General features: G+C 50.9%; 2 protein-coding genes across 3 annotated transcripts in view; one reads left to right on the plus strand and one right to left on the minus strand.

Annotated features, from left to right (window-relative positions):
• Positions 1-18: 18 nt before the first annotated feature.
• Positions 19-17,076, minus strand: ACAD10 (acyl-CoA dehydrogenase family member 10). 2 transcript variants are annotated; one of them, XM_068163383.1, is made up of 15 exons: positions 16,969-17,076; positions 16,115-16,325; positions 15,169-15,317; positions 14,164-14,358; positions 11,958-12,116; positions 11,053-11,212; positions 10,478-10,619; positions 9,309-9,377; positions 7,929-8,110; positions 7,223-7,373; positions 5,932-6,077; positions 5,028-5,201; positions 3,261-3,616; positions 1,061-1,129; positions 19-771 (listed from the first exon to the last, which is right to left on the minus strand). In XM_068163383.1, the coding sequence occupies exons 2-15, from the start codon at positions 16,305-16,307 to the stop codon at positions 694-696; spliced, it is 2,223 nt and encodes a 740-aa protein (XP_068019484.1). In that variant the 5' UTR covers positions 16,308-16,325; positions 16,969-17,076; the 3' UTR covers positions 19-693. The 2 variants fall into 2 exon arrangements, with proteins under 2 accessions (XP_068019484.1, XP_068019485.1); XM_068163384.1 differs by lacking the exons at positions 15,169-15,317; positions 16,969-17,076 and having other exon boundaries at positions 24-771; positions 16,115-16,189.
• BRAP (BRCA1 associated protein) overlaps positions 17,060-23,782 on the plus strand; it is a 17,431-nt gene continuing 10,708 nt past the window's right edge. The window contains exons 1-6 of the mRNA XM_068163385.1: positions 17,060-17,305; positions 17,530-17,688; positions 18,769-18,970; positions 19,788-19,977; positions 21,492-21,605; positions 22,316-22,464. Coding sequence (XP_068019486.1) covers positions 17,224-17,305; positions 17,530-17,688; positions 18,769-18,970; positions 19,788-19,977; positions 21,492-21,605; positions 22,316-22,464 — 896 coding nt within the window. The 5' untranslated portion in view covers positions 17,060-17,223. The remainder of the gene's footprint in view (positions 17,306-17,529; positions 17,689-18,768; positions 18,971-19,787; positions 19,978-21,491; positions 21,606-22,315; positions 22,465-23,782) is intronic.

The raw sequence follows: 23,782 nt of genomic DNA on the forward strand, positions 1-23,782 counted from the left end.
CACAGCCCTTGTGTCCCTCAGAGCAGGGACGTGGTGGTGACCCTGGACAGATGATGTGGCCTTGTGAAAGTGAGTTGAAGCTGCACTCATGCTGGAGAAGGTGGAGAAGAATTCAAAGAATTCACTTTAATATTGAGTTACCACCAGACAACACATAAAAAGCTCAGGAATTACCATGATTGTTCCTACAGTTTTCCCCTCGCTGCTGGCCTCTGTAAAGCACTGCAAGCCCCCCTGATCCAGCCTGCATCCTCTGTGGTCCCCAATGAAACAGAGATCCACTGCAGTCATGGAGACCTCCTGGTTCCTCCCACCTTCAGAGGCATTGCCTCAGCTCCAATGCCTTCCCTGAGGACAGAGTCCTAGAGGACTTGATTCAGTTCCCTGCCATCAACAATTCTCTGAAGATCTGCAGGTAGCTGAAGGTTTTGTGCTGGAGGAGGAGAGAACCCTGCTCCATTCTCTTCATTCCCAAATCCAGCCTCACCTGCTTATTCCTGACTGGCTTCCCCCTGCAAGGCTGGTATTGACTTCCTGCAGCCTCGAGATCCAGGACTTTGATCCACTCAAACTCAGATTCCCCAGCTGCTGTCAACATGATGACCTCTCCCACCCCAGAGCAGCTGCCTGAGTCTCCCCAGCACTGTGGCTAGTGGCTCAGCTCTGGTTTGGAGAGCACTGTCCTGTGAACCTTCAGCCAGATGTGGAGCTCAGGTCTGAGTGGAGCATCAGGCTGGGGGCTGCACTGCTGAGATGCTCTGCTCCAGAGACCTGTGGGAGAGTGAGATCAAAGCCCACACAGGGCAAGTGAGAGACTGCAGGACCAGGGAAGGATGGCAGCAAATGCCCCAGCTCCTTACAAATACTCTGGGCAATGCAGTGCTGGGGAAATGTCCTCACCTGGGATCCCCCAACAGATAGGAAAAACCACCCCTGGAGCTCACAAACCCCAGACTGCAATGTGTTCCTGGTATAGAGGAGACCCTCAAAGAGAAGTGTCTCTGTGTTGCTTTAGTTGGGCCAGAGAAGGGTCAGATGTTAGGTGCATGTGTCTGCTCACCTGGCTTTCTTGCTCCATGGCCTGTAAGGTCACCCTCAGAGCCACTGCACTGGTCCTGGTACTATTGGCCTGATGGAAGAGAACAAGACATCTTCCTATATGCCCTATGCTGGTGCTGACCTCCACCAACAGCCAGCACCAGGCACAACACTGGGAGAGTAGCTGTGTGCACCCTGCTTTGGCCAGACATGCTTATGCTCCCTGGAGGGGTTTCAATGCTGTGTAGATGTGGTCCTGAGGGACAAGGTTTAGTGGTGGACTTGGCATTGCTTCATTAATGCTTGGATTTGAGGATCTTGAAGGTCTTTTCCAACCTAAACATTTCTATGACACTGTTCTATGACTCTGCTCCTCTGGAGAGGATCTCCCTGGAGAACTGTGGGGATGAGCAACCTTCATGACCATTGTGCAAAGGCTGCTGCCTCCCCATGTGGGACGTGGCAGGATCAGCTAAGATACTGCCCTGAGAGTGGCTCAGCAAAGGGCACCTCCCTGCCAAGCTCATGGGGAAAAACCTCTATCCAAGCAGTGCCAGCTGGCACAAGACAGCTTGCCCTCTCCCCTGGTCCTTGCCCAGTTTAGGAGCACTGTGACAGTCACAGGCCAGGACTATTTGGTGTTTCATTCTCCACTGCATTATCTTTCTGCCACAGGCAGCAAGACTCCTCCCCTGGCTTTCGCAACACACTTCTGCAGCAAAGGTTGACAGTGCAGGCACAGTGCCAAAGGGATGGGAAGATGGTAGGGATGAAGGGGCTCTGTGGTCCCCCAGATAAGGAGCAGTGTCTCCACCACAAGCCCAAGGTGCATGGAGTAGAGAGAGCACAGCAGTCCTGATAGCTGGAGTGATTCTCTCCCAGCTCTGAGGATGAGTGTTTCAAAGAAGGGTGAGATCTGCTCATCTCAGCACTTCCAAATTCCCCAGAGCTGCTGCTTCCCCTCCCTTTCCACCTGCTCAGGGGATCAGCTGCTGAGCTCCTGAAATGCTGGGGTTTGCTGCTTTCTGCCAGAGCACAAGGAAGTGCTTCTGAGGGGCTGAACGGTTCTCTGTGGTTCGGCAGCTGAGAGGCGGTTAAGCAACCCGCTTGAGTTTGATAAAGCCTCTGGAATACATTGAGAATCTAATCTTGGCAGCAACCCAAGGGCTGGGATGTTTGCTTTCATGATACACTCTGTGAATGATTACTTCTGACACCACTCCCAGAAAATCCATTTCCAGCACCAGCCAGCCCAGAGCTGTGAGCTCAGAGCCTCACCGTGGCCACCAGCAGCACTGGGAAGTGCAAGCACAGTGAAAAGAGTTTGCAGAGCCTAGGTAGGGGACTTGGGTGTCCCTTATGGCTGTGGATTGACCTGACCTGCCTTGCACTGACAGAAGGAAGATTAAATCTCTACAGTTCAAGGAGCTGATGCTCCTCTCATCTCTGCCACTGACCCATGGGCAAGACACTTGGAAGATGGTTTCTGCTCCCTCACCACCACAGCAGGAATGACCAATGCTCCTCCCTTTTGAGGGCTCAGGACTGCAGCAGCACCTGCTCTGCACAGGACAACCCAGGACAGTGGCAGGGCCAAAATCCAGCTGGCATCCCAGAGCCTGTCCTGATGAGGGCCTGATCATGCTCTGCTTATCACTGGGCAGGCAACAGGGACATCTGCAGGGCAGCCCCTGCCTGGGTGAGCAGAATGAGAGAACAAAAAGGAGGAAATAAAGCTGTGGAGGTGCAAGCAGCTCCTTGCCCTACCTAAGGGACCTCCCAAGGAGGCATTGGGAAGGAGTCTTACAAGGAGAATTCACTTAGCCTTTCCCACTAAGGCAGCAGTGAGTCTTCCTGCTGGCAGGGGAAGGTGATGAGCAAGTGCTGGACTGGCAGGTGTTGAAAAGCCCAAGCCCAGACAAGCTCTGGGGACTCCATCAGCACTGATGGCAGGAGCCTGGGGAGTGGCAGTAGTGATTACAGCTGGGCTGGTGTTAATCTGCTCATCTTGGAAAGCAGTGCCAGCTCCTGATACTGCTGGTGCCCTGAACAGGAACTGTTACTCAGATGTAGCCAGCAATGGGAACTTGGCCTCCTTTCTCCAGCCACTGGACTCCACAAATGCCAAATGTCTGAGGTGACCAGGAAAGCAAGAGACAGGCCATGATCCCTCACCCTGGTGCAGGAGCAGCAAAGCAGCTTCAGGGAGGAAGAAGTCCTACCTTCAGATCTAGAAGAGAGTGTGGAGCCCATCTGGGCTTGGAAATCAGGAAACTCCACTGGATGCCCAGGATCTTTTCCAGCTTGCAACTGAGACCCAGGGCCATCCCCAGCAGGCTGGTGGGGGCAGTGACCAGGGGAACTTTGAGCACAGGAGCCTCCCCAGGTCGTGGCCAGGTACTGTAGCTCCTGCTGAGGAATGGCCCTGGCCTAGCCCAGGTGCTGTAACGCCGTGCCAGAGACGTGGCAGTGGGGAGGCTGTCAAACACGCGGAAGCCTTCTTTGACGGCAAACTCCCAAGCCAGCTCAGCCACGAACTCGGCATCCTCCTTGCTGCTTTCACTTGGGGCTGGCCTCCCTAAGGACAAGAGAAGGCACAGAATGGTTTGAGTTGCAAGGGACCTTAAAGATCACCTAGTGCCAACCCCTCTGCCATGGGCAGGGATACCTCTGACTAGGACCAGGTTGCTCAAAGCCACATCCAGCCTGATCTTAAATGCTTCCAAGGATGAGGCATCTACAACTTCTCTGGGCAACCTGTTCCACTGCCTCACCACCCTCACTGGAAAGATCTTTTTCCTAATGTCCAATCAAAATGTACTCTGCTCTAATTTCAAACCACCACCCCTCATCCTATCACTACAAGCTCTTGTCAAAAGTCCCTCCCCAGCTCTCCAGTAGCCCCCTTCAGGTACTGGAAGGCTGCTCTAAGGTCTCCCTGGAGCCTTCTCCAGGCTGAACAACCCCAACTCTCTCTGCCTGTCCTCATAGGAGAGATGCTCTAGCCCTCTGATGATCTTTGTGGCCTCCTCTGGACCCTTTCCAACAGATCCATGTCCTTCTGGTGTGGAGGGCTGGACACAGTACTCCAGGTGGGGTCTCAACATCTTTGTTGGAAGGAGCCTATGTAGTCACATCCCAAACAGCACCACGTGCCCTTGGCTGGGCCAGCCCAGCAGCACTCGAGGAGACTCGTCTCTAAGGAATATGTTTTCCTCTGATAAAGACTCCCAGGCCAGGCCTGATGTCTGCAGATAAAGAGTAGTTCACACCACCTCCCTGTTTCTGAGTGGCTTAGCCAAGATGGTGCTTAGTTTGAAGGTCTGAGAGCTCCACCTGTAGGACGCGGCTCTGAGCTCTCGCTCTGCCATTTGCTCAGTTCCCCCATGAAAGAAAAGTGATCACACAGCAACCTCCCATCAGCACAAAGAGGAACAGACCAGACCTTTCACCCAGCAAAAAGCAGTTTCTAGGGAAATGTCCTGTGTGTGCTCCCTTTTGGCCTTTTCTTCTGTTTGCAGGACACAGCCTGGCTACATAACACAGCCTGACCACCTAACACAACCTGACCACATTCCACAGCTCACCTGAGAGGTTTCAGCAGCCTCCCACCCTCGAGAGCCTGTGCTGGAGGATGGAGGGAGCTCTGTGCTTTTCAGGACACTCTATTCCTATTCCCTTGACTACATGCAACAATAATTGGCTGCACAATGGCTCCCAGGTGGCTCATCCTCAGAGTGAAACAAGATCTCTCATTTTGAGCCCTGACTTCCCACAGGGGCTCCTCTGCTGAAAGCACAACACTGCTGGACATGCCATGCTTTGCTGGAGCATCTGGCATTTCAGAGCTCTCAGGATTCACAGCCAGATGTGCCCAAACCCTGTGGCACATTCTGCCAGTCTAGCCTCCCCCAGTTCAGTGTAACAGCTCTCCCCACACTGGTGAGCACACAAGTGGGGCACAGGGCTGGCATGCTTGGGTTCCTCACCTGCCAGAGAGTGTCTGCAGAGTCCCTGCAGCATTGCAGCCAGTCGGAAAAAGGCAAAGGCCAGGTAGAAGTTCCAGTTCTCAGGGTGCTCCATTCCCATGTGGCCACAGTACACCTGGGCATACTCCTCTGCTGTGGGGACTCCCAGCTGCCCCAAGTCACACTTCCTCAAGCCTGGGAGATGCAAAGAGGCAACAGTGACTCAGCAGACAGTGAGAAGCTCAGAGCCCTCTAGGGATGCTGTGAGGCTTGGGCAGAGCCATGCAGATGCAGAGCAGCAGAGACATCTGCACCCATCCAACACCTGCACTGCTGCCACACTGTGCCTACCCATGTAGGTGACATGTGTATGGGGTGAGACTGGGAGAGCAGTCACTGACAGATCTTCCTCCTAGATGATGGAATCCTTTTCTTCTTGGTTTAACCCTGTATTTTTCTTTTTATCAAGTGTGTAACTTTGTGGATAAATTCCTTCCAGGCTGGCCTGGTTCACAGCTTTCTCACCCAAAAGAGTTGCCCAGCTTCACAGCTGGGGTGAGAGGGGAAATCATTTTTAAAGGTAGTTTTGCAAGCTCCTCTCTGAGGCCATGACATGACTGCTAACAAAGATCCTGTGCATGAACAGGGTGACAGTGCCAACCAGGACAGGGAGTACATGGCAGAGCATCTACTAAATGGGTGGCAGACATGAGACAAATTGGGGATGAAGTGACCATGGCACAGTGATTCCTGCACATGCATAAAGGTATTTCCACTCTGGAGGGATGGAGGGGAGAAAGGGCAGAGCAGATTTCAGCTGCAATGAGCCCAACTGCCAGCTGAGCTCTCTGGGCAGGAGCTAATCTGTTTCTGAACTCTAGTTCCTCTCTCCATGTGTCAAACATGACTTTGCCCCTCTCTGTACCTCTGAGTGCACTAAAGTGAGGTGGCAGGAAGTAGGCCATACAGTTATTCGCCAAATCAGAGATGGGATCTCCTAGAGTTGAAAGCTTCCAGCCAAGGACAGCAAGGACTTCTGGCCTGTCTGGATGAAAGACCAGGTTGTCCATCCTGTATCAGAGGAAAAAAGAGATCAGAAAAGTCTCAAGTGCTCAGCAGCAGTAGGTGCTCTCCAGTGCTCTTCAAAAATGGCTGAGTCCTTTGGGAGGTTGCACAAGTGAAACATTAATTTCTGCAGGCATAGGTCAGAGAGGACTGAGATTACTCAATAGTGAACTCCCTGGTTAATGATGAACTGAACTGCAGTTTCAAGAAAGAAATCAAGTTTTTCAGAGCCTCAGATCATTAAACAGATGTTACAGGACAGACTAGACAAAAAGTGAAGCAGTCAAATCACTGTCCAAGAGGAGCTTCTGGTCATTTCAAAGGCACAGAGTAACTCCAGGCCCTACACCGTTATGGGCTGCAGATGATCTGTAGTAGAGCCTGCACCAGTTTGAGGCCCAGGAGAGGGCAGCAGCCTGTTGAGGAGGAAGCAGAGAGAGCAACCATCCTGCTCACCATGGAACCGTGTCTGCTAAGCCTTGTGAGAAGGAGCCTTGGCCCAGAATTGGCACATGCCCGTGCTGCAGCCTCACAGCCCTCTCAGCCAGGGTCTGACAACACAGAAGTAGCTCTGAGCACCCTTCACCCCTGTCCCCAGCCATCATGACCCTGAATGGCTTCCCCTGTAACACCTGCACCTGTAACACCATACATCTTGCAGCACCTCCCCAGCCACCCAACTCATTCAGCACTAAACATCATTAGCAAGTTGCTCCAGGACCCATTTCTGAATACTGCAGAAACAGCTGATGATCCTCCAGCATTTTGTGTTTGCAGTGGTTGGGCCAAGAAACTCTGAAACACCAAGGAGGCAGCAAGATTAGAGCTGGACAAAAGGAGTCCAGGCTATCAGTTCCTGACCCCCACTTCCCTGCTCTCAAATGGGCATTGCTTTAAACTACCACAGATAAAAAATGCTCCAGGTTCAAGACAGCCACAGTCAGAGCTCTTGAGACGTGTTTCCCATGACAGATGCAAAGAGTTTCAGCCTCCTAGATCTCATTACCTGGGGGATGCTGAACTTGTCCCAGAGCCCAGCTTTCAGACTGCTCTGAAGCTGCTGCACCAGCACAGCTCAGCACCTCTTTGGAGTCTGCATGTTGCTTTGCATTCTCCTTCTCTACAGGGCAGAGCTTTTGGCCAAGCAGTACCTGAAGTCACCATGCACAAGTGTTGTCTTCTGAGGTTCAGGGAAATGCAGAGGCAGCCACTGGATGAGTCTCTCCATGGCTGGGATAACATCAGTCTGCACAGCTCGATACTGCTTTGTCCAGCTCTCAACTTGCTGCTGAATGTAGTTACCTGTAACAGGGAAAAAAAGGCTCTGAGGGAAAAGGACTGCCACAAAGAGGCTTCAGAAGAGATGCATAAAAGATGCATGCAAACAAACAGCCAGTCTAGCACCCTGAGATAAGCTCCAAGAGCTGAGCTGTGATTTCCAGAGGTCTCATACATTCTTAGCTGGACACTGGATTTGATGTTCTGGTGGAAATAATCAGGTCCTGGACAAAAATATAACTTCTCCAACTCCAAGAGGCTAAGACAGCTCTGTAGAGACTGGAGGAGCTAAGGGAGTTTGGTCAGACACAGCAGGAAACAAGTTATTCCTGCACCCACAGTGCAGCTCTTGCTCATGGCAGGATGCTCTGTAAGGAAAACTACTATCCAGAAACACAGAGCTGGAGACTAAAGCAACTCCCTGCACCCTCCCACCACACCTGAGCATTCAGACACCCTGCTGCCCATCTTTGCTTTTCCAGATGCCCCCAAGTTTGCCCCAAGTACCCAAGCCTGTCCTCTGAAATGCTGATAGCCAGGAGAAGAAAGCAGCCATGCAGGATAAAGAGCTTATCTCACCATGCTGCTCAAGATCCTCCAGCTTGGCTGCTCTGAGATCTACTCTGTGGATCTTGGAGAGGACCTGACTCATGGCAGCATAAACAGCCCTTCGCTGGCTGGGCTGCAGCGTGGGGAGGGAGGCGTCGCTGTAGACACGGCCAGCACAGTGCTCCATCAGGTAGAAAGCTGTGCCAAGGGTGCTGGGGAACAAGGTGGAACCAGCAGGGCTGAGGTTAATCCTGCTATCTACCACCCCTCAGATGTCATCTGCACCTTAAACATGCCCTCAGGCCTTGCCTGCATGGCAAGGTGAAGACACCACAGCACTTGAGCACTCACCCAGCTCTGGCCTGGGCTCAAGTCCAGCCCAGGCTGCCAGGTGCTGGCACAAAGCTGTGGCATGATCAGTCCTGGTCCTTCTAGCCCAGCAAGCTGAGCCTGAAGCTGGGCTACAGCACCAACCCTCTCCCTGCCTCCCCTGCAGTGTGCTGCCAGGCTGCACAACACCAGAGCAGTGGACACACATTTAACTGCAGTGCAGAGACTTTATTACCGCAGCCAGCAGAGATCTGAGCGTGGCTGTGCTGGCTGCAGGCTACGTGGGGTGTCCTGGTCTACAGTCTGTCGTGGCTGTAGAGTGGCTGTAGATCTTAGGGCAAGTCTGAGGTCTGGCACTTAGAAAAATCACCTCCTGACTGGAAACCTGAGAATACTGAGTCAGTGGGGAGCCCTACAACATTACTTTATAGCTGCTTTTCAAAGGAAGACAGCTTTTTGATTAATTGCTAAAATCAGACACATCTAAACCAAGCCAAATAAAAGTCTTACTGTCCTTTGAACTTCCAGAGGCTCCCCTAGCCCAAGACTGGGCAAACACTAATCAGACCAGTGTACTTTGTCAGGTCTGGCTCCTCTTTCTCCTTCTCCTTCTCCTTCTCCTTCTCCTTCTCCTTCTCCTTCTCCTTCTCCTTCTCCTTCTCCTTCTCCTTCTCCTTCTCCTTCTCCTTCTCCTTCTCCTTCTCCTTCTCCTTCTCCTTCTCCTTTCTCCTTCTCCTTTCTCCTTCTCCTTTCTCCTTCTCCTTTCTCCTCTCCTTTCTCCTCTCCTTTCTCCTCTCCTTTCTCCTCTCCTTTCTCCTCTCCTTTCTCCTCTCCTTTCTCCTCTCCTTTCTCCTCTCCTTTCTCCTCTCCTTTCTCCTCTCCTTTCTCCTCTCCTTTCTCCTCTCCTTTCTCCTCTCCTTTCTCCTCTCCTTTCTCCTCTCCTTTCTCCTCTCCTCTCCTCTCCTCTCCTCTCCTCTCCTCTCCTCTCCTCTCCTCTCCTCTCCTCTCCTCTCCTCTCCTCTTTGGGGGAATCTAGCTAAAGTTGTCAAGCCCAGAGTGAAAGCTGAGGGACAAGATTACCTTCTGTCCTCACAGAGAGCAAGTACAGTGGGAACAGGAACTCCAGCCTCAGCGAGTGCCTTCAGCAACCTGCCAGGGCGAGTCAGAGAGCAGTGTCAGCACAGAAAGGCATCAGGGAATCGATACCAGAGCTGCATTGTTGCTAGGCAGACACAATATTAAAGAGAGTCTTGTGCTCAAACACTAAAATAACATGGATGGGGGTAGGGGAAAGCAGCACAGTAAAATCTTTCTATAGCCCAGAGCTCTGAGACCTATCCAACATACTCTGAAAAATCGAGGGGAGATTGCAGCAGCTCCCCCAACATGTGCCCTGCTGCTCTGCTGCTGAAGTGCAGATCTCTGGCACAGCAGACTGGTTTGCAGCTTGACCGCCCAGCATGGGGCTAGCCCTTAGCAGGCTCCTTGCAGCTCACTTGCAGTGTTGTGCTGCAACCTCTCTGCCACTCAAGATGCCAGATATGATGGTGAGATCCTAAGTCTCCTGAGAATGAGTCTTGTGAAGAGCAGCTGAGGGTTCTTCAGCTCGGAGAAAAGGAGGCTGAGGGGAGACCTCATTGGTTGGGGTCAGGAGGGGGTTGATCTCTTCTCCTAAGGAACATATGATAGGACAAGAGGATATGGCCTCAAGTTGCAAGTTGGGGAGGTTTGAGTTAGACATGAGGAACAATTTCTTCCCCAAAAGAGTTGCAAAGGCCTCACCCAGGCTGCCCAGGGCAGTGGTGGAGTCTCCATCCCTGGAGGGGTTTCATAGCTATGGAGATGCAGTGCTGAGGGCCATGGTTTAGTGGTGACCTGGCAGTGCTGGGTTAATGGTTGGACTTGATGATCTTAAAGGTCTCTTTCAATCACAACTGTTCCATGACTATGATGTGCCTGGATTGCTGTGGTGTGTTTTGTGGATTGGAAGGAGTGGGGAGCATGCTGTGCACAGGCACAGGGCCCCAGCTGCAGAGTGGTGGCACATCTGTGTCTATCTATAGCACACAGATCATAGCTCAAGGTATGAAGCTCTGCAAAATGCAGGGGAGGAGAATGTGGAAGGCAGGTGTGTGATGTGGAACAGGAAAGCCAAAGTTGGAATAGAAGCACTGTCCCTGGCTTGTTTGGGATCTCCTCTAAGAGTCTTCTCCATTCAGCTGGCATGTGGAGCACAGACACCTCCTCACCTGTATTCCCTTCTGACAGCAGAGCCCAAGGGACACAGGCTGTCAGAAAGCTCCTTCTTCAGCACCAGCAAGCGATCTCCAAACTTGACTAGGTAGGTCCTGGCCAACTGCCCCTGACCAAACTGCCGTACCACCAGTGGGCCTGAAGAGTTGAGAGCAGAGGGGCATCAGACAGAGGCATCAGACAGGATTATTTATCACCATTTCTCCAGGTTTTACTTCCCCTTTCTGCAGCAATCAGGAACCTACACCTTGCTCCCATGCCCCAAATCCCTGGGGAGCATGGCAGCAGCTCATAGATGGCTCACAGGCTGGGAATATTTCCAGCATCTCTTTGGAAACTTGTGCTCGATTCAGCCCCTCCAAATGTGATGAGAAAGTCCTGAAATGTTGTTTCCCATTTCTGGGAAGCAGTGATGGATCACTGAAACCTGAATGGCTGCAACATTTGCTTGGAGATGAGAAGATTTTTGTTAATATTACTTTTCAATCCATCTGCTGGATGAATCAAAGAGCCAATGGCTCCAGAACACGTGAGCTGAAGGGGGGCTGAAGAGCAAAAAGCACTGCAGTACCTGTGGCATGGTCACCAAAAACATTTCCAAGGTACTTCTGCAGATGATCTTTTGGGATTTCCATGTCTGCTCTCACTGAACAAGTATATGGAACAAACCCTTGCAATGGAAAACCCAGACAGGTTTCCAGCTCTTTGAGAGCTGCTTCTGGATCATCAACCTGAAAGCAGGAGAGAGAGAGAGAAATGCTGGGTGGTGGAAGATAAAATGGGAAGGAAAGAGCTGTGCACAGTTGTGATGTAGTGTGAGTCCAACAGCACTGATCCTCTAAAAGACACAGGAATTCACAGGTCAGTCACTGCCAACAATGAGCCTCCTGCCTTGGTCTCTGTCCTGGAGATGTACCTATTACAGTGATATAGGCACTGTGAGCTTGGGCTGGGCCAAGAGCTGGAACTCCCTTTGTGCAGTTCTGGGAGCAGAATTCGCTCTTCCCACCAGTCCTATGCTTGTCCTTCTCTCAGTGGATCCCTCACTGAAGTAAAACCTCTGTGATCACTATCTCCAAAACCTGGAAGTTAACCAACCAGTCCCCAGTTAACAGGTCTATGAAGCCTTCAAAGCTTCCAGAAATTCATTAAAGATCGTCAGGTGGATGTGGTCGTCTCAACCATATGGTTAGGGCTGTTTCTCCAACAGGGAACTGAGGCCCATAAAGGACAAACACCACCTCCAAGTTTACACTGGCTGTAGAGTTTGGAGCTGTGAATGAAACAGGCCAGGGCAGACCTTGCCAGCAATCCTGTCCTTTGACCCCACCACATCCTGCAGGACAGGCTGAAACAAAAGGTCTGGCAACACGAGACTGCCATTGCCATTTGAAAACCCTGAGCCATTCAAGTCAAACACAGCTTCTGGACTTAAAAACCATACCCAGAGCCCACCCTGGTTGCATTGCTTTGTACCTTTACTGTTTTAATGCCAAGCTGGGCTGCTGCCCTTAGGTTCTGGCTGCTGTTGTCAAGGAAGATGGATTCCTGGGGCTGAACACCCAAGCGCTCCAAGCACAGCTTGTAGATCCGAGGATCTGGCTCGCGCATCCCTTCCCGATAAGGCTCAACCATCTACAGCAACAACAAATGGATTATGCATGAGCCTGCTGTGACCACAAACATCTGTGCAGTGCTGGAAATGGAGGGTGGGAAAGAGATTGACAGTCTAATTAGCATGCAAAATAAAGGACACAGGGAATGGAGGGCTGACAGAGCTGGATAGGACCTGGTTCAAGTGACTGCGTGGGTGCCAACTGCCTTGGCTGTGGTGCTCTCAACTCAAATTAGCTAAACAGGATCAGCCAGCCTTCAGATGGAAGATACCCAGTGAGATGTGGGAGACTCACTGGATGCACCAAACCATAGTGAACCAATTGAGCAGTGCTGTCCAAGAAAGGTGCACCTACCAAATGATTTGGAAGAGCAGTGTATCCTGACCACCACACCTATCAACCAGGCCACAGCTCACAGCAGCAGAGATGTTCACCATAATAATCTGTCCAAATGTACTCTGCCCTAGTGAAGCCACAGCTGGAGTATCTGGTCTAGTTCTGGGGTCTCCAGATCCAGAGAGACAAGGAACTACTAGACAGAGTCCAGTGGAGGCTATGAAGATGCAGGGGAATGGAGCATCTCTGTGAGGAGGAAAGGCTAAGAGCCCTGGGGCTGATTAGCCTGGAAAAGGGCAGCCTGAGAGGGGATCTGATCAGTGCTCAGCAAGAGCTAAATTGTGGAATACAGGAGGGTGGGGCTAGGCTCTTTTCAGTGGTGCAACAAGGCAAGGGGCAATGGGCACACACTGCAACACAGAAGGGTCCATCTGAACAGGAGAAACTTTTTCTGTTGCAAAGGTGCTGGAGCCCTGGAGCAGGCTGCCCAGGGAGGTTGTGGAGTCTCCTTCTCTGGTGAGATTCCAAACCCTGCTGGACATTGTGATCCTGGTCAACCTGCTGTGGGTGGCCCTGCTTTAGCAGGGAGGGGGTTGGACTGAATAATCTCCAGAGGTGCCTTCCAACCCCCACCACGGTGGGATTCTGTGAATCTGGATAAAAAAAACAAAACAACCATGATGAGTCATTCTCTGGGTACTCTCATTGGCCTCACAGTCATCAAAAAATCCAAGCAGTCTTTCACCCCTGCACTGACAGACACTCGAGGAATAGAAATAAATCTATTAGATAGATATAAAAGCCAATGCTAATGGAAATCCACATTCAATTAATATTTCCCCCCCCACACTAATTACTGTGCAGTGCTGTTGCCTGCTGTGACAGAAGAGCCACACCACATGAGTGATGACAGCAGATAGGCCCTGGTTATTGAAGTGCTTTGAACGAGTCTGGGATGAAAGGCAGCACAGAGCATCCCAACAGTGCATCAATCCACTAAGAGAACTTCACAGGCACTGGTGTCACAAGTGCAATGCACAGAAAGCCAAGTTGATAATGATGCCATGTTGACAGGATGGCTTTAAACAGTTTCAGGTTTAAAATGTATCAGTATGAGTGTTCTTTACCAGGAACAGTGGCCAGCAAGACTAGAGAGGTGATTGTCCTCCTGTACTGGGCACTGGTGAGGCCACACCTTGAATACTGGGCTGAGATTTAGGCTTCTCACTAATATGAGCACATTGAGATGCTGGAGTGTGTCTAAAGAAGAGCAACAAAGCTTGTAAAGAGTCTAGAGAACAGGTCTTGTGAGGAGTGGCTGAGGGAATTGGGGTTGTTCAGTCTGGAGAGAAGGTTCCATGGTGACCTTCTCTACAAATTCCTGAAAGGTGGCTCAGCCAGGTTGGGGTTGGTCTCTTCTTCCTAGTAACAAGTGATAGGATGACAAGAAATGGCCTCAGGTTGTGTCAGGGGAGGTGTAGGTTGGACATGAGGAACAATTTCTTCCCCAAAAGGGTTGTCAAGGCCCAGACTATTCTGCCCAGGGCACTGGTTGATTCTGTCAGTCAGGCTCTCTCCAAGGCTCAGTCACCACAATGAGTTATGCCAGACAACATTTTCACAGCCTGTTCCATTTAGGTCTATTAACACGTGCTGCTGGTTGCCCCTCATTTGGTTGCTTTCTACAGACCTAGGTACAGAAATGCATTTTTTAATCCCTCCAGGCTTACCACATCAAAGTGCTTTGGGTCCAGGGGCAGAAAGCCCTTCCCATCCAGCCAGCAGAAGCTGTTGTTTAGAAGAGCTGTCTTAAGACCTTCTGCGCGGATACACTGTACTGCTTCTGCCATTATGGGGAGCTGTTTTATCATCTCAGTTCTGATTAAGTCCAAGAGAAAAGAGTCCCCTGGAACATGGACCTTTGCCTGAGAAACCAAAGAACACACAAACAGACACACACCCCTAAGAATGGTAATTAGCCATAAATGGTTTTTAAGCAGGGATGAAAATAAGAGTGGTTGGGTAGGCAGGTTGCCTGATCATCTTATCTTGCTGTCCTACTTCCTTTGGCAGGAGAAGGCAGGCAGAGACTCTCAAAGCTTAAATTGCTTAGACCAAATAAACAAGTGTTCTCATGTTATTAATTCTACAAGAAGCAGCAGCTGAGGTGAAGGGTTGATCTGGGGAAAGAGCAATGCACTAGGACTGTGCCTGACATGGGGTCAAGGCAGGCTAGAGATAAATCCTACTCTACCATTCAGCAGGCAGGAAAGGGATTTGCATTTTAGACTGAGCTGTTTCAAAACAAGAGGATTCTTGCACTGCCTTCCTGGAGCTGTGGTGGAGTGGCTTCTACTACTCTTAAGAACCCTTCCCAGAGACCATGGTGTCCATGTACAAACTCCAGCAAAAGCCTTTCATCTGATCTCTAACTCTCTGACTTCTCATCTTGCCTGGTCCCAGAGGTGTCTTGAAATAAGAAAGATATGAAATATGCAGGAAGAGGCTCCTGGAAGTGAAGGCAGGTTCAGCTGACCATCCTGCCTGGGTACCAGAATGATGACACAGTGAAAAGTCTGTCCTGAACAGACAACAATGCTTCCTAGATAAATCCAGACCCTTCCACTGAAGGATTTCTTGTAAAAGCTCCTCTTTCCTCACTGAATCTCCACATTGGAGGATCCCATTTGCCTGCATTCAGGAAGCACAAAGAGAGGAGGGGGAAGCTGGCTTACAATCTCAAAACACTGCTGTCCCAGTTCCTGCAAAAACTCCACAGGTGTCAGCTCTCCTCTTGCATACTTCTGGGAGGGACTGGTTTCCTCTCCAGAGAGCATGGCTTGCTGGATGGTGCCAGCTGGAATCCAGTTCCGGGCCTCCCAGTCTACACAGAGAAAAGTAAGAAAGCCAGGAAAGACCATCTATGGCATCATGAGAAGGTGGGAAATGAGCCTGAAATCCCTCTGAGGTCTGATAAATCAACCAGCATGTGCAAGAATTGGTGTGTTGGACTGGGGTTAATCTATGCAGACACATAGAGACTGTTGGGCATTCCCCTAACTGAAGCACCTCACTTCTGGTTTTGGTGTGGTACCTTCGGGGTGAAAACACTGAGTTCTTAAAGTATGCTGAAGGGCTGTACCAACATTGGGTGGTATCAGCTGGGGTCACCGGATTTAGATTGGACATTAGGGATCATTTCCTTCCTGAAAGGGTTGTACTATCAGCTGGTGTCACTAGCTTTACATTGGGCATTAGGAACAACTTCTTTCCTGAAAGGCTTGGAACAGTCTGCCCAGACTGGAAGAGTCATCATCACTGGAAGGATTTCAAAGCTGTGGAGATGTGGTGCTGAGGGATATGGTTTAGTGGACACTTGGCAGTGTGGAGTAACAGGTGGACTTGATCTTAAAGGTCTCTTCCAACCAAAATAAATCCATGACTTTGTGGTTACAGAATAGTTTCATTACCAGTTGGGTTCTGGCCCTGACCTGGAGCTGCCCACAGTGTTGTCAGTTGCGTCACTTCTAGTACTGCTGATGACACAAGGGGGTACCATTGTCATCATCACAAGTTCTTGACTGTCTCACCAGAGCCAGAGGCAGCTGACAGGGACACCGGAAATGTACTTTCCCTCCACCCATAGAAACAACAGGAGCAAATGAGAGATGAGATACACACCCACAATGGTCTTGTAAGGGGATGGGAGGAGCACTCCGCTTGCCTCAAAGATCACAGCTTTGTAATGGCACCATCCAGACCGACCTCGCTGGATTAACCTCTGAGGGTGCTGCCAGACGCCAGCACGGAGCAGGTGAGGGGCACGGGCAACGCTCCTCAGGTACATGCTGCAGAAAATCTGCAAGTGGCTCATGCTGACTGAGGAGAGAAGCTAGGACACAAAGTATAGAATTACAGGGCTAAATATTTATCCATGCACATTTAAGGTTGTTGGTGTTGCCTAGATTATTCACAAGTACCCTTTATCCGTTAGGGACAGCTCCAAGCCATGAAGCAAAGTCCTTGGTTCCAGGATAGAGGAATTACACCTCAATGATCTTTGAGGTCCCTTCCAACTCAAGCCATTCTATGATTCTTTAAGTATGATTCTTTTATTTAAGTATGGCTATACCAAAGGCTGGTATAGCCACAGACTGCAAGATACCAGCATGGCAGGGGCAAGAAGAAAGCAAGAAAGGAAATGGGTTTGGGTTTTTTTTCAGGGGTGTTTTGGACTAAGGGGTTAAGTCCCTCCAGCCTGTGTTGCAACAGCAAGGAGGCTGTCGCTCTAGTGCAGGCCTGTCAGGCAGCTTTTTTACTTCTGAGCTTCCACTTTCAGGGTCCCATCCCTCCTCTCAAGCCTATAATCATCCTGTGAGGGGGTCGGGGTGCATAGAGCAGGGGGGCCAAGAGGGACTAGGCTCCCTAGGCTTGGTCCAAGCCCCGCTACTCCTAGCCCAGCCCACGCTCCACCAGAAGAAGGGCAAGCTTCACCAGCCATTTGACTTCATCCCCCAAATCTCACGAGAACACACCTGCAAACCTCGCGAGACCGCATAGAGAAGTATCGCGAGATTAGCCGAGCGCTTCTCCTAGCCCCCCAGAGTCGTCTCCCTCCGCCGCCGTCGTCGTCTTTACGGCGTCCTTAGCGTCCCCTCCTTACGTCATCACGTCGCCAGCGTGACCCCGCCGGGGTCAGAGGGGAAAGGTGCGGGAGGCGGAAGCGGCGCTTCATCTCCTTTGGCCTCTTCGGAGTGCAGTGGCGGCGGAGGCCCGCGGTGCCCGGGCCCATGAGCGTGTCTCTGGTGGTGATCCGGCTGGAGCTGGCCGAGCACTCGCCGCTGCCCGCGGGCTTCGCTTACAGCGCGGTTGGTGAGTCTCTCCGGTCCCGTCCCGTTTCTTCCCCACCGGGGGCTTGCGCACGGGTGTGGGTCTGCGCTGTCTGTTGTGGCGGGGGACGGAGCTGGGCTTTGGCCGCGGGCTTCAGGCACCCGGGGAGGAGGTCGGGGTCGACGTCTTGGTCCTGACAGTGGGTTCCCCCGTACCGGAGCTTCGCTCCCAGCACCTTGTCCCAAAGTGTCTTTCTTGCTGCGCAGCTCCGGAGATGGCTGCGGAGGGTACCGGGGCGACCCCGGCTGCTGTGCCGGCTTGTTTGGAGGGGAAAGGTCCCGGGGAGCGGGCGGCCATCCTCCACCAGCACCTCGGCCGCAGGGAAATGACCGACGTGATAATTGAGACCATTCAGCCGCGACCAGGTATTGGCCTCGGGCAGGAAAATGCTGGGGGTTGGGTTGCCCACCCTGCTTTTGTGGTGTCCATGTTGTGGAAGGGGAGCCGGACCTTTCCCAGGCGCTGGCCCCATCAGTGGCGGCTGTTTGTCGGTGTGGGAATGCTGGAGATGCTTCTGGGTTTGTGGGGCTTGGGTCAGTCTCACAGTTTGGAAAACACGTAGGAACATTCAGGAATATATGTTGGGATCTGGGTAGAAGATCTGGATAGTGCTGGCATACATTCTCCACCCTGTAAGGGTTTGGTTTGTCTTGGGCTGTGTCATGAGCAAGGCCTTTGCTTGCCAGCTTTGCTGCTATGTAGCTATGACACAATTCAGTTCCCTGATAGGAAATTTCTGCTCCTGAAAAGAGGTTGTAATGAGGTGGGAATTGATCTCTTCCCAAGTAACTAGTGATAGGATGCAAGGAAATGGCCTCAAGTTGTTCTAGGGAAGGTTTAGATTGACATAAGTAAAGGTTTCTTTATCAAAAGAGTGGTAAAGGCCTGGCCTAGGCTGTTCAGGGCAGTGATGGAGTCTCTGTCCCTGGAGATGTCCAAAAAAACATGTAGCTATGGCCCTTTGGGATACAGTTTAGTGGGCATGGTGGTGTTGGGTTGATGGTTGGACTGGGTCTTGGAGATCTTTTCCAGCCCTAATGATTTTGTGATTCTATAAAAGCAGCTTTGATGGAAGCACCAAATGTTGTCAGACATCCAAGCTGCCATCTGAGTGTCACAGGAGGAGCAGATTGCTCTTCACCCCTCCTCAGCAAATCTCTCCCAGTTGCTTTATGGAGTCTGTTGGGATTTCACTGGGTATGGTGCTAAACTTGCCTGGCTCGATCCACAGCGCTGGGGTCCTGCCAGGGGCTCACACTGGCTGTCTGGCAGCTCTGGAGCTTCCCCTGGGACAACAGAGATGAGAAGTGTCTCATTCTGCTGCTTTTTAGGGTTGCAATTTGAGTTGCAGGGGTGCAGGTTTTATACATCCAGAATGTGCTTGGGGAGCAGCAGGACATTTCTGATGCACCATTAGTAATGAGCAAACTTTTGATTTGCAAAAGACGAAACTAAAGCTGCCGTGGAAGGGAGAAAAGCTTCAGAGGCTGCGTCTGCTGAGGACAAAAATAAACAAGATGAGCAAAGCAAAGAGCATGAGGTTGCTCCAGACTCTCCATCAAAGCAGCTCCCTGACCAGATCTCCTTCTTCAGTGGGAATCCCTCGGTTGAAATCGTTCATGGCATCATGCACCTGTACAAAACAAAGTAAGAATGCTTGGCCAATCCTAGCTCTAGTGGGTGCAGCGCTCCTGGGTGATGCCACCACCCGGAAGGGTGAGTCTGGCACCCCGGGGCTGTGGCTGCTGAGCTGGGATAAACAGGAAGGGTGACTTGTACTGGGAGGGCAGACTTAGCTTTGTCTTAATGGTGGAGCTGCAGGCTGGCCTTGGTCCTCCAGCAGCAGGTGAGAGGGCTCGTCCCCAGGGCGGGGAGAGGGCTCGTCCCCAAGGCGGGGAGAGGGCTCGTCCCCAAGGCTGGGAGAGTGCAAGACGAGTGCAGCTTCCTGAAAAATGGTTTTTGAAAGCAGCTTTTTGGTGAATCCCACAGCTGAGTGTTGGTCTCTGGGATCCTGGCAGCAGGCCTGAGGAGCTGAGGCAGGAGTTTATTTCAGGGATTGCAGTTCCACACCGTTGCTCTGTAATTGTGTGAGAACTTCCATTTTGAACCTTCCTGAAAGGTGTCAGGAGACAGAAATCTATTTGAAATAGCCTATTCTGGGAATAGTTCTGAGCATTGTGCCTGTTGGTATGGAAAACCAACAGTGTCAAAGGACTGCTGACAAAACCACCTTTTATTGGAGCTTCCCAGTTTAATCCTTTGTGACAGAGCAAAAGCTTCATGTGGTTGACACGTCCCCCAACCCCTTGCTTTTCTTGCTTGATACTTACAAATGTGCAAAAGAGGGTTAAGACTTGACAACAAAGTTCCTGTAGTAACTGTGGCTGCTGGAGGTGTGGTGTGTCCAGCTCTGCCTTTGTCCTCTCTGAAGCAAGATGATGTTGTGTCACTGTTGCCTTGCCAGCAAGATGACCTCGTTAAAGGAAGACGTGAGGCGCAGCGCCATGCTGTGTATCCTCACGGTCCCTGCCACAATGACCAGCCATGACCTCATGAAGTTTGTGGCCTCCTTCTATGAAGTAATCGAGCACATGAAAATCATCAGAGATTCCACTCCAAACCAGTACATGGTGCTGATAAAGTTTAGCTCACAGGTAAGAGCTGGAGGTCCCTTTGCTCTAGAAGGGGCTGCGCTGTCATACGGAGCTGCTTTTTGGAGGAGCTGTCTGGCTTCACTGGCCAGCTCATAGCCAAGCTTGCACTTTACCCTTGGAACAACACTCCTGACCTATTGCCCAGAGCTTTCCCAGGGATGATGACTGGGGTTAGTCCCACACCTTGACCTGGAGGCAAGCGTCTGCCATGTTCCAGCTCCAATATTTCCTGTTGGATATTGTAAAGTAGCAGAGGTACACATTCTCTGTTATCTGTGTTGTACTCTGATGAACAGAAAGGGTGAGGGGCAGGAGGATTGGGCCAGACTCTTGTAAGTGGTGGCCAGTGACAGGGCAAGGGGCACAAAATGGAGTCCAGGAGGTTCCATCTGGACAGGAGGAGAAACTTCTTTGCTGTGAAGGTGTTGGAGCCCTACAGCAGGCTGCCCAGAGAGGTTGTGGAGTCTCCCGGACATTGCTATCCTGGTCAGCCTGCTGTGGGTGACTGGTTTAGCCAAGGGGTTGGATTGGATGATCTCCAGAGGTCCCTGCCAGTTCCTGTGTGGACCCTCTCACTCATTCCTTCTCTTCTCCCAGCTGCAAGTGATCTATTTTGAGGTTGGGGGAGAGGTTTCTCCAAGCCTTGAATGCTGTGAGGCATTTCCCATAACCGTTGTGCAGATGCAGTATTTTTGTGTGGTTCCTGCCATTTGCAGTGGTTGTGAAGGTGCACTTTGTATGTTGCTGTGTCAGATTACCTGGGCAGATACCTAGTGCTGAACAGCCTTGCAGCAAATGCATAAACTTCTACTCAAACTCACCCTGAAATTCCTGTTTCTTAGGAAATTCCCTGAAGGCTTGCTCCTCAGTGACCCTTAATGGCTGGGTCTGCAGGCAGCAAAAAACAAATCTCAAGGGCTTGAATGCTTCTGGCTGGAGCAGCCAGGAATATGGCATTCAGCTAATTTGCCTCAATCTGGGAAGAGAAAGGGTTTGGGGAGGTGACTGAGTAATCAACAGGTTTTGTTTTGGTTCTGCCTCTTTGCCAGTGACTCCAGGCACGGTTCAGAGCACGCCTGAACTGTAAGCAGTGAAATGCATCCTTTCCCACAGTGAGATTGTTCCTTTCCCTGACACTAGTATCAGTGACCTGCAATGTGGCCCTTTTAAACTTTTTTTTCCAGAGACCAAATTTGCTTTGCAAAGGCGCTGAAATTGCTGACAAAGGGCAAAGCAGATGCTGAAGGGAAATCCTCCAGCATTCCTGTGAAGTGCTTAGTACCAGAGTAGCTGTCACTGCTCTGAACTTCACTCCTTGTCTTCAAGGGGTAACACCAAACCCTGTGCCAAGATGCAATGCCTGCTGGCAGTAGCTGGCTGCCTGAAACATCTCTGGTATTACAGGGCTTGGTGGAGGGGAGAAGAGGGAGGGCAGCAGGTTTTTCCTCCTCTTTCTTGGTTGTACCAGCTGTGAGTTTGCTGTCTGTAACTGGCTGCCTTTGTTCTGCACGCAGGCCGATGCAGACAGCTTTTACATGGCCTGCAATGGCCGGCAGTTCAACTCCATCGAGGAGGATGTCTGCCAGCTGGTGTATGTGGAGAGGGCTGAGGTCTTCAAATCAGAAGATGTAAGTTTTGTTTGCTTGGTTTTCCTGCTCTTTGCAGAACTTAAACTGTGTTATTTGGGCAGAGTGGTGCAAGAACTGCTTAACTGCATCAGCCCAAACCCTGGTCCCCCTTCTGGGGCTAATTGTGCGGGTTTGTTTGGTGGCTTCGTGGGGCTTTGTGCCTCACCACTGCAGCATCTCTGATGTAAACCTGCTGTGGGTGGTGGATCCAGTGAATGCTGAAAACAGAATGGGCTGGTTGCAGATGCAGCAGCCGTGCTGAGCCTGTGCCGTGATGATTCTGGCTGCGTGGTGGATAAGCTGGAAGAGGGGAGATTTAGACTGGAGATTACAAAGAAATTCTTTACAGTGAGGATGGTGAGACACTGGAAGAGGTTGCCCAGGGAGCTTATGGATGCCCCTTCCCTGGAGGTGTTTAAGGCCAGGGTGGATGGGGCCCTTGATCAACCTGGTGTTTCTGCTCATGGCAGGGGAGTTGGAGCTAGATGATCTTTAGGGTCCCTTCCAAGCCAAATTATTCTATGATATCTTTATGTATATATATATATGTGTGTGTGTGTGTATATAAATCTCTAAGCACTGTGTAGATTCACAGGGTTACCTTGCAGTGTTTTTGTACCCTGGTGCCAGTACTTATGGGAGAGAAGTTTGGCTTTTTCTGAAGTTACAGTGCTGAGAAGGTGCTGAGCAATGTGCTTGTTCTTTTGAAGGGGGCCAGCCTGCCTGTGATGGATCTGACAGAGCTGCCTAAGTGCACAGTGTGCCTAGAGAGGATGGATGAGTCTGTGAACGGGATCCTCACCACACTGTGCAACCACAGCTTTCATAGCCAGTGTCTGCAGCGGTGGGAGGACACCACGTAAGAGGCTTCTCTTTGTTTCCCTATCTGAAACCCTGTTTGAGTGTGGTGGTTACGTGCTGATGAGACTGGCTCTGCTTATCAAGAGTGTGGGGGCAGGAATTACAGCAAGTTCTAGTGCTCTCTTCTTTTTTTTTTCCCCATTAAGGAACTCCCAGAGTGAAATCTAACCACCAAAAATAGGTTAACCATGTTTCCCTGCTAAGGCAGGAGGGGAGTTGTAGAGTAATGCTGATTATTTTAAGATAGTGTAGGATAAAAATTCTGGGGTGAACAGCATTGGATGCCCACACAGCCCTGATTCACTCAGTCTTGAGAGTCTGTTTGGTCATTTTTTTCTTCAAGACAGTTGAGGCTGTGAGACCTGCATGCCTGGCTGGAGCTCGGAGCACTGCAGCCTTGCTTATTTGCTTTGATACTGGGAGAGGATGAAGAAGAGCTGGGCAAGAGCAGCTGTGCAGGGAGACTGGACTGGAAAGTGAGACAGGAGGGAAGATGGGAAAGGAAGGTCTGATGATAAGATCACTCAGTGAATTGGGAAGGGGAGGCAGCTGCTGTAGACCAGCTGTCATATTTAAGGTGGGCATGGGCTGAGTGATGGGGCACTATGTCACTGGACCTCCTCTGTCCTTGAAGCAGCTCTTCTTTTTGCTAGTGCTGTCCCTTTGCTGTTCTTGCCCTTACCATCCTTCTCATCCCTGTGGATGGGGATTTTGGTGTGTCTGAGCTCCTGACTGGCACCCAGGTGCTGGTGTTGGTTGTGCATATTTGGACTCTGCTGTTTCACTGCACATCAGGCAGTCAGATACTGCAGCAAAAGGGCTGCTAATCCTCACTGTGTTCACTTCTCTGTCACTGCTACCCCTCACTGCCTGATTCTTTGATGGACTGTGAGGAAAATTGTAACCCTCTGTATATCATTTGTAAATCAAAGAAACAGCACCTCTGTCAGATGACTCCACATCACAGATTTGTGGCTAGTCAGGTTCCAGGTTCATGGGCTGCTTTGCCCAGGTTAAATGTGAAGCAGTGGAGCTTAGCCAGTGTAGAGCAAGATCCAAAACAGCACTTAAATATGTAATACACAACTGAAGCAGGACTGAAGTTCCCAGTCTAGGAGAGTGATAAAAGAAAATCCCTGACCACAGTGCTTAGGCGCCAGGGAGGCTGTAAGTGCCTGAGTTTGTGTAGAGCTGACTGCAACCCAGTTGTCTCTTCCCTTGAATATTTCTGTAGCTTATCCAGCAGCTAATGAAAAATACATAAACAGTCTTGGAAACAGGATGCACAACCTCAGTTACACCACTTCCCAGCTGAG

Source organism: Melanerpes formicivorus, unplaced genomic scaffold (assembly GCF_026170545.1).
Source record: "Melanerpes formicivorus ecotype bairdi unplaced genomic scaffold, bMelFor1.0.p_v2 SCAF_72, whole genome shotgun sequence".
Taxonomy (NCBI): domain Eukaryota; kingdom Metazoa; phylum Chordata; class Aves; order Piciformes; family Picidae; genus Melanerpes; species Melanerpes formicivorus.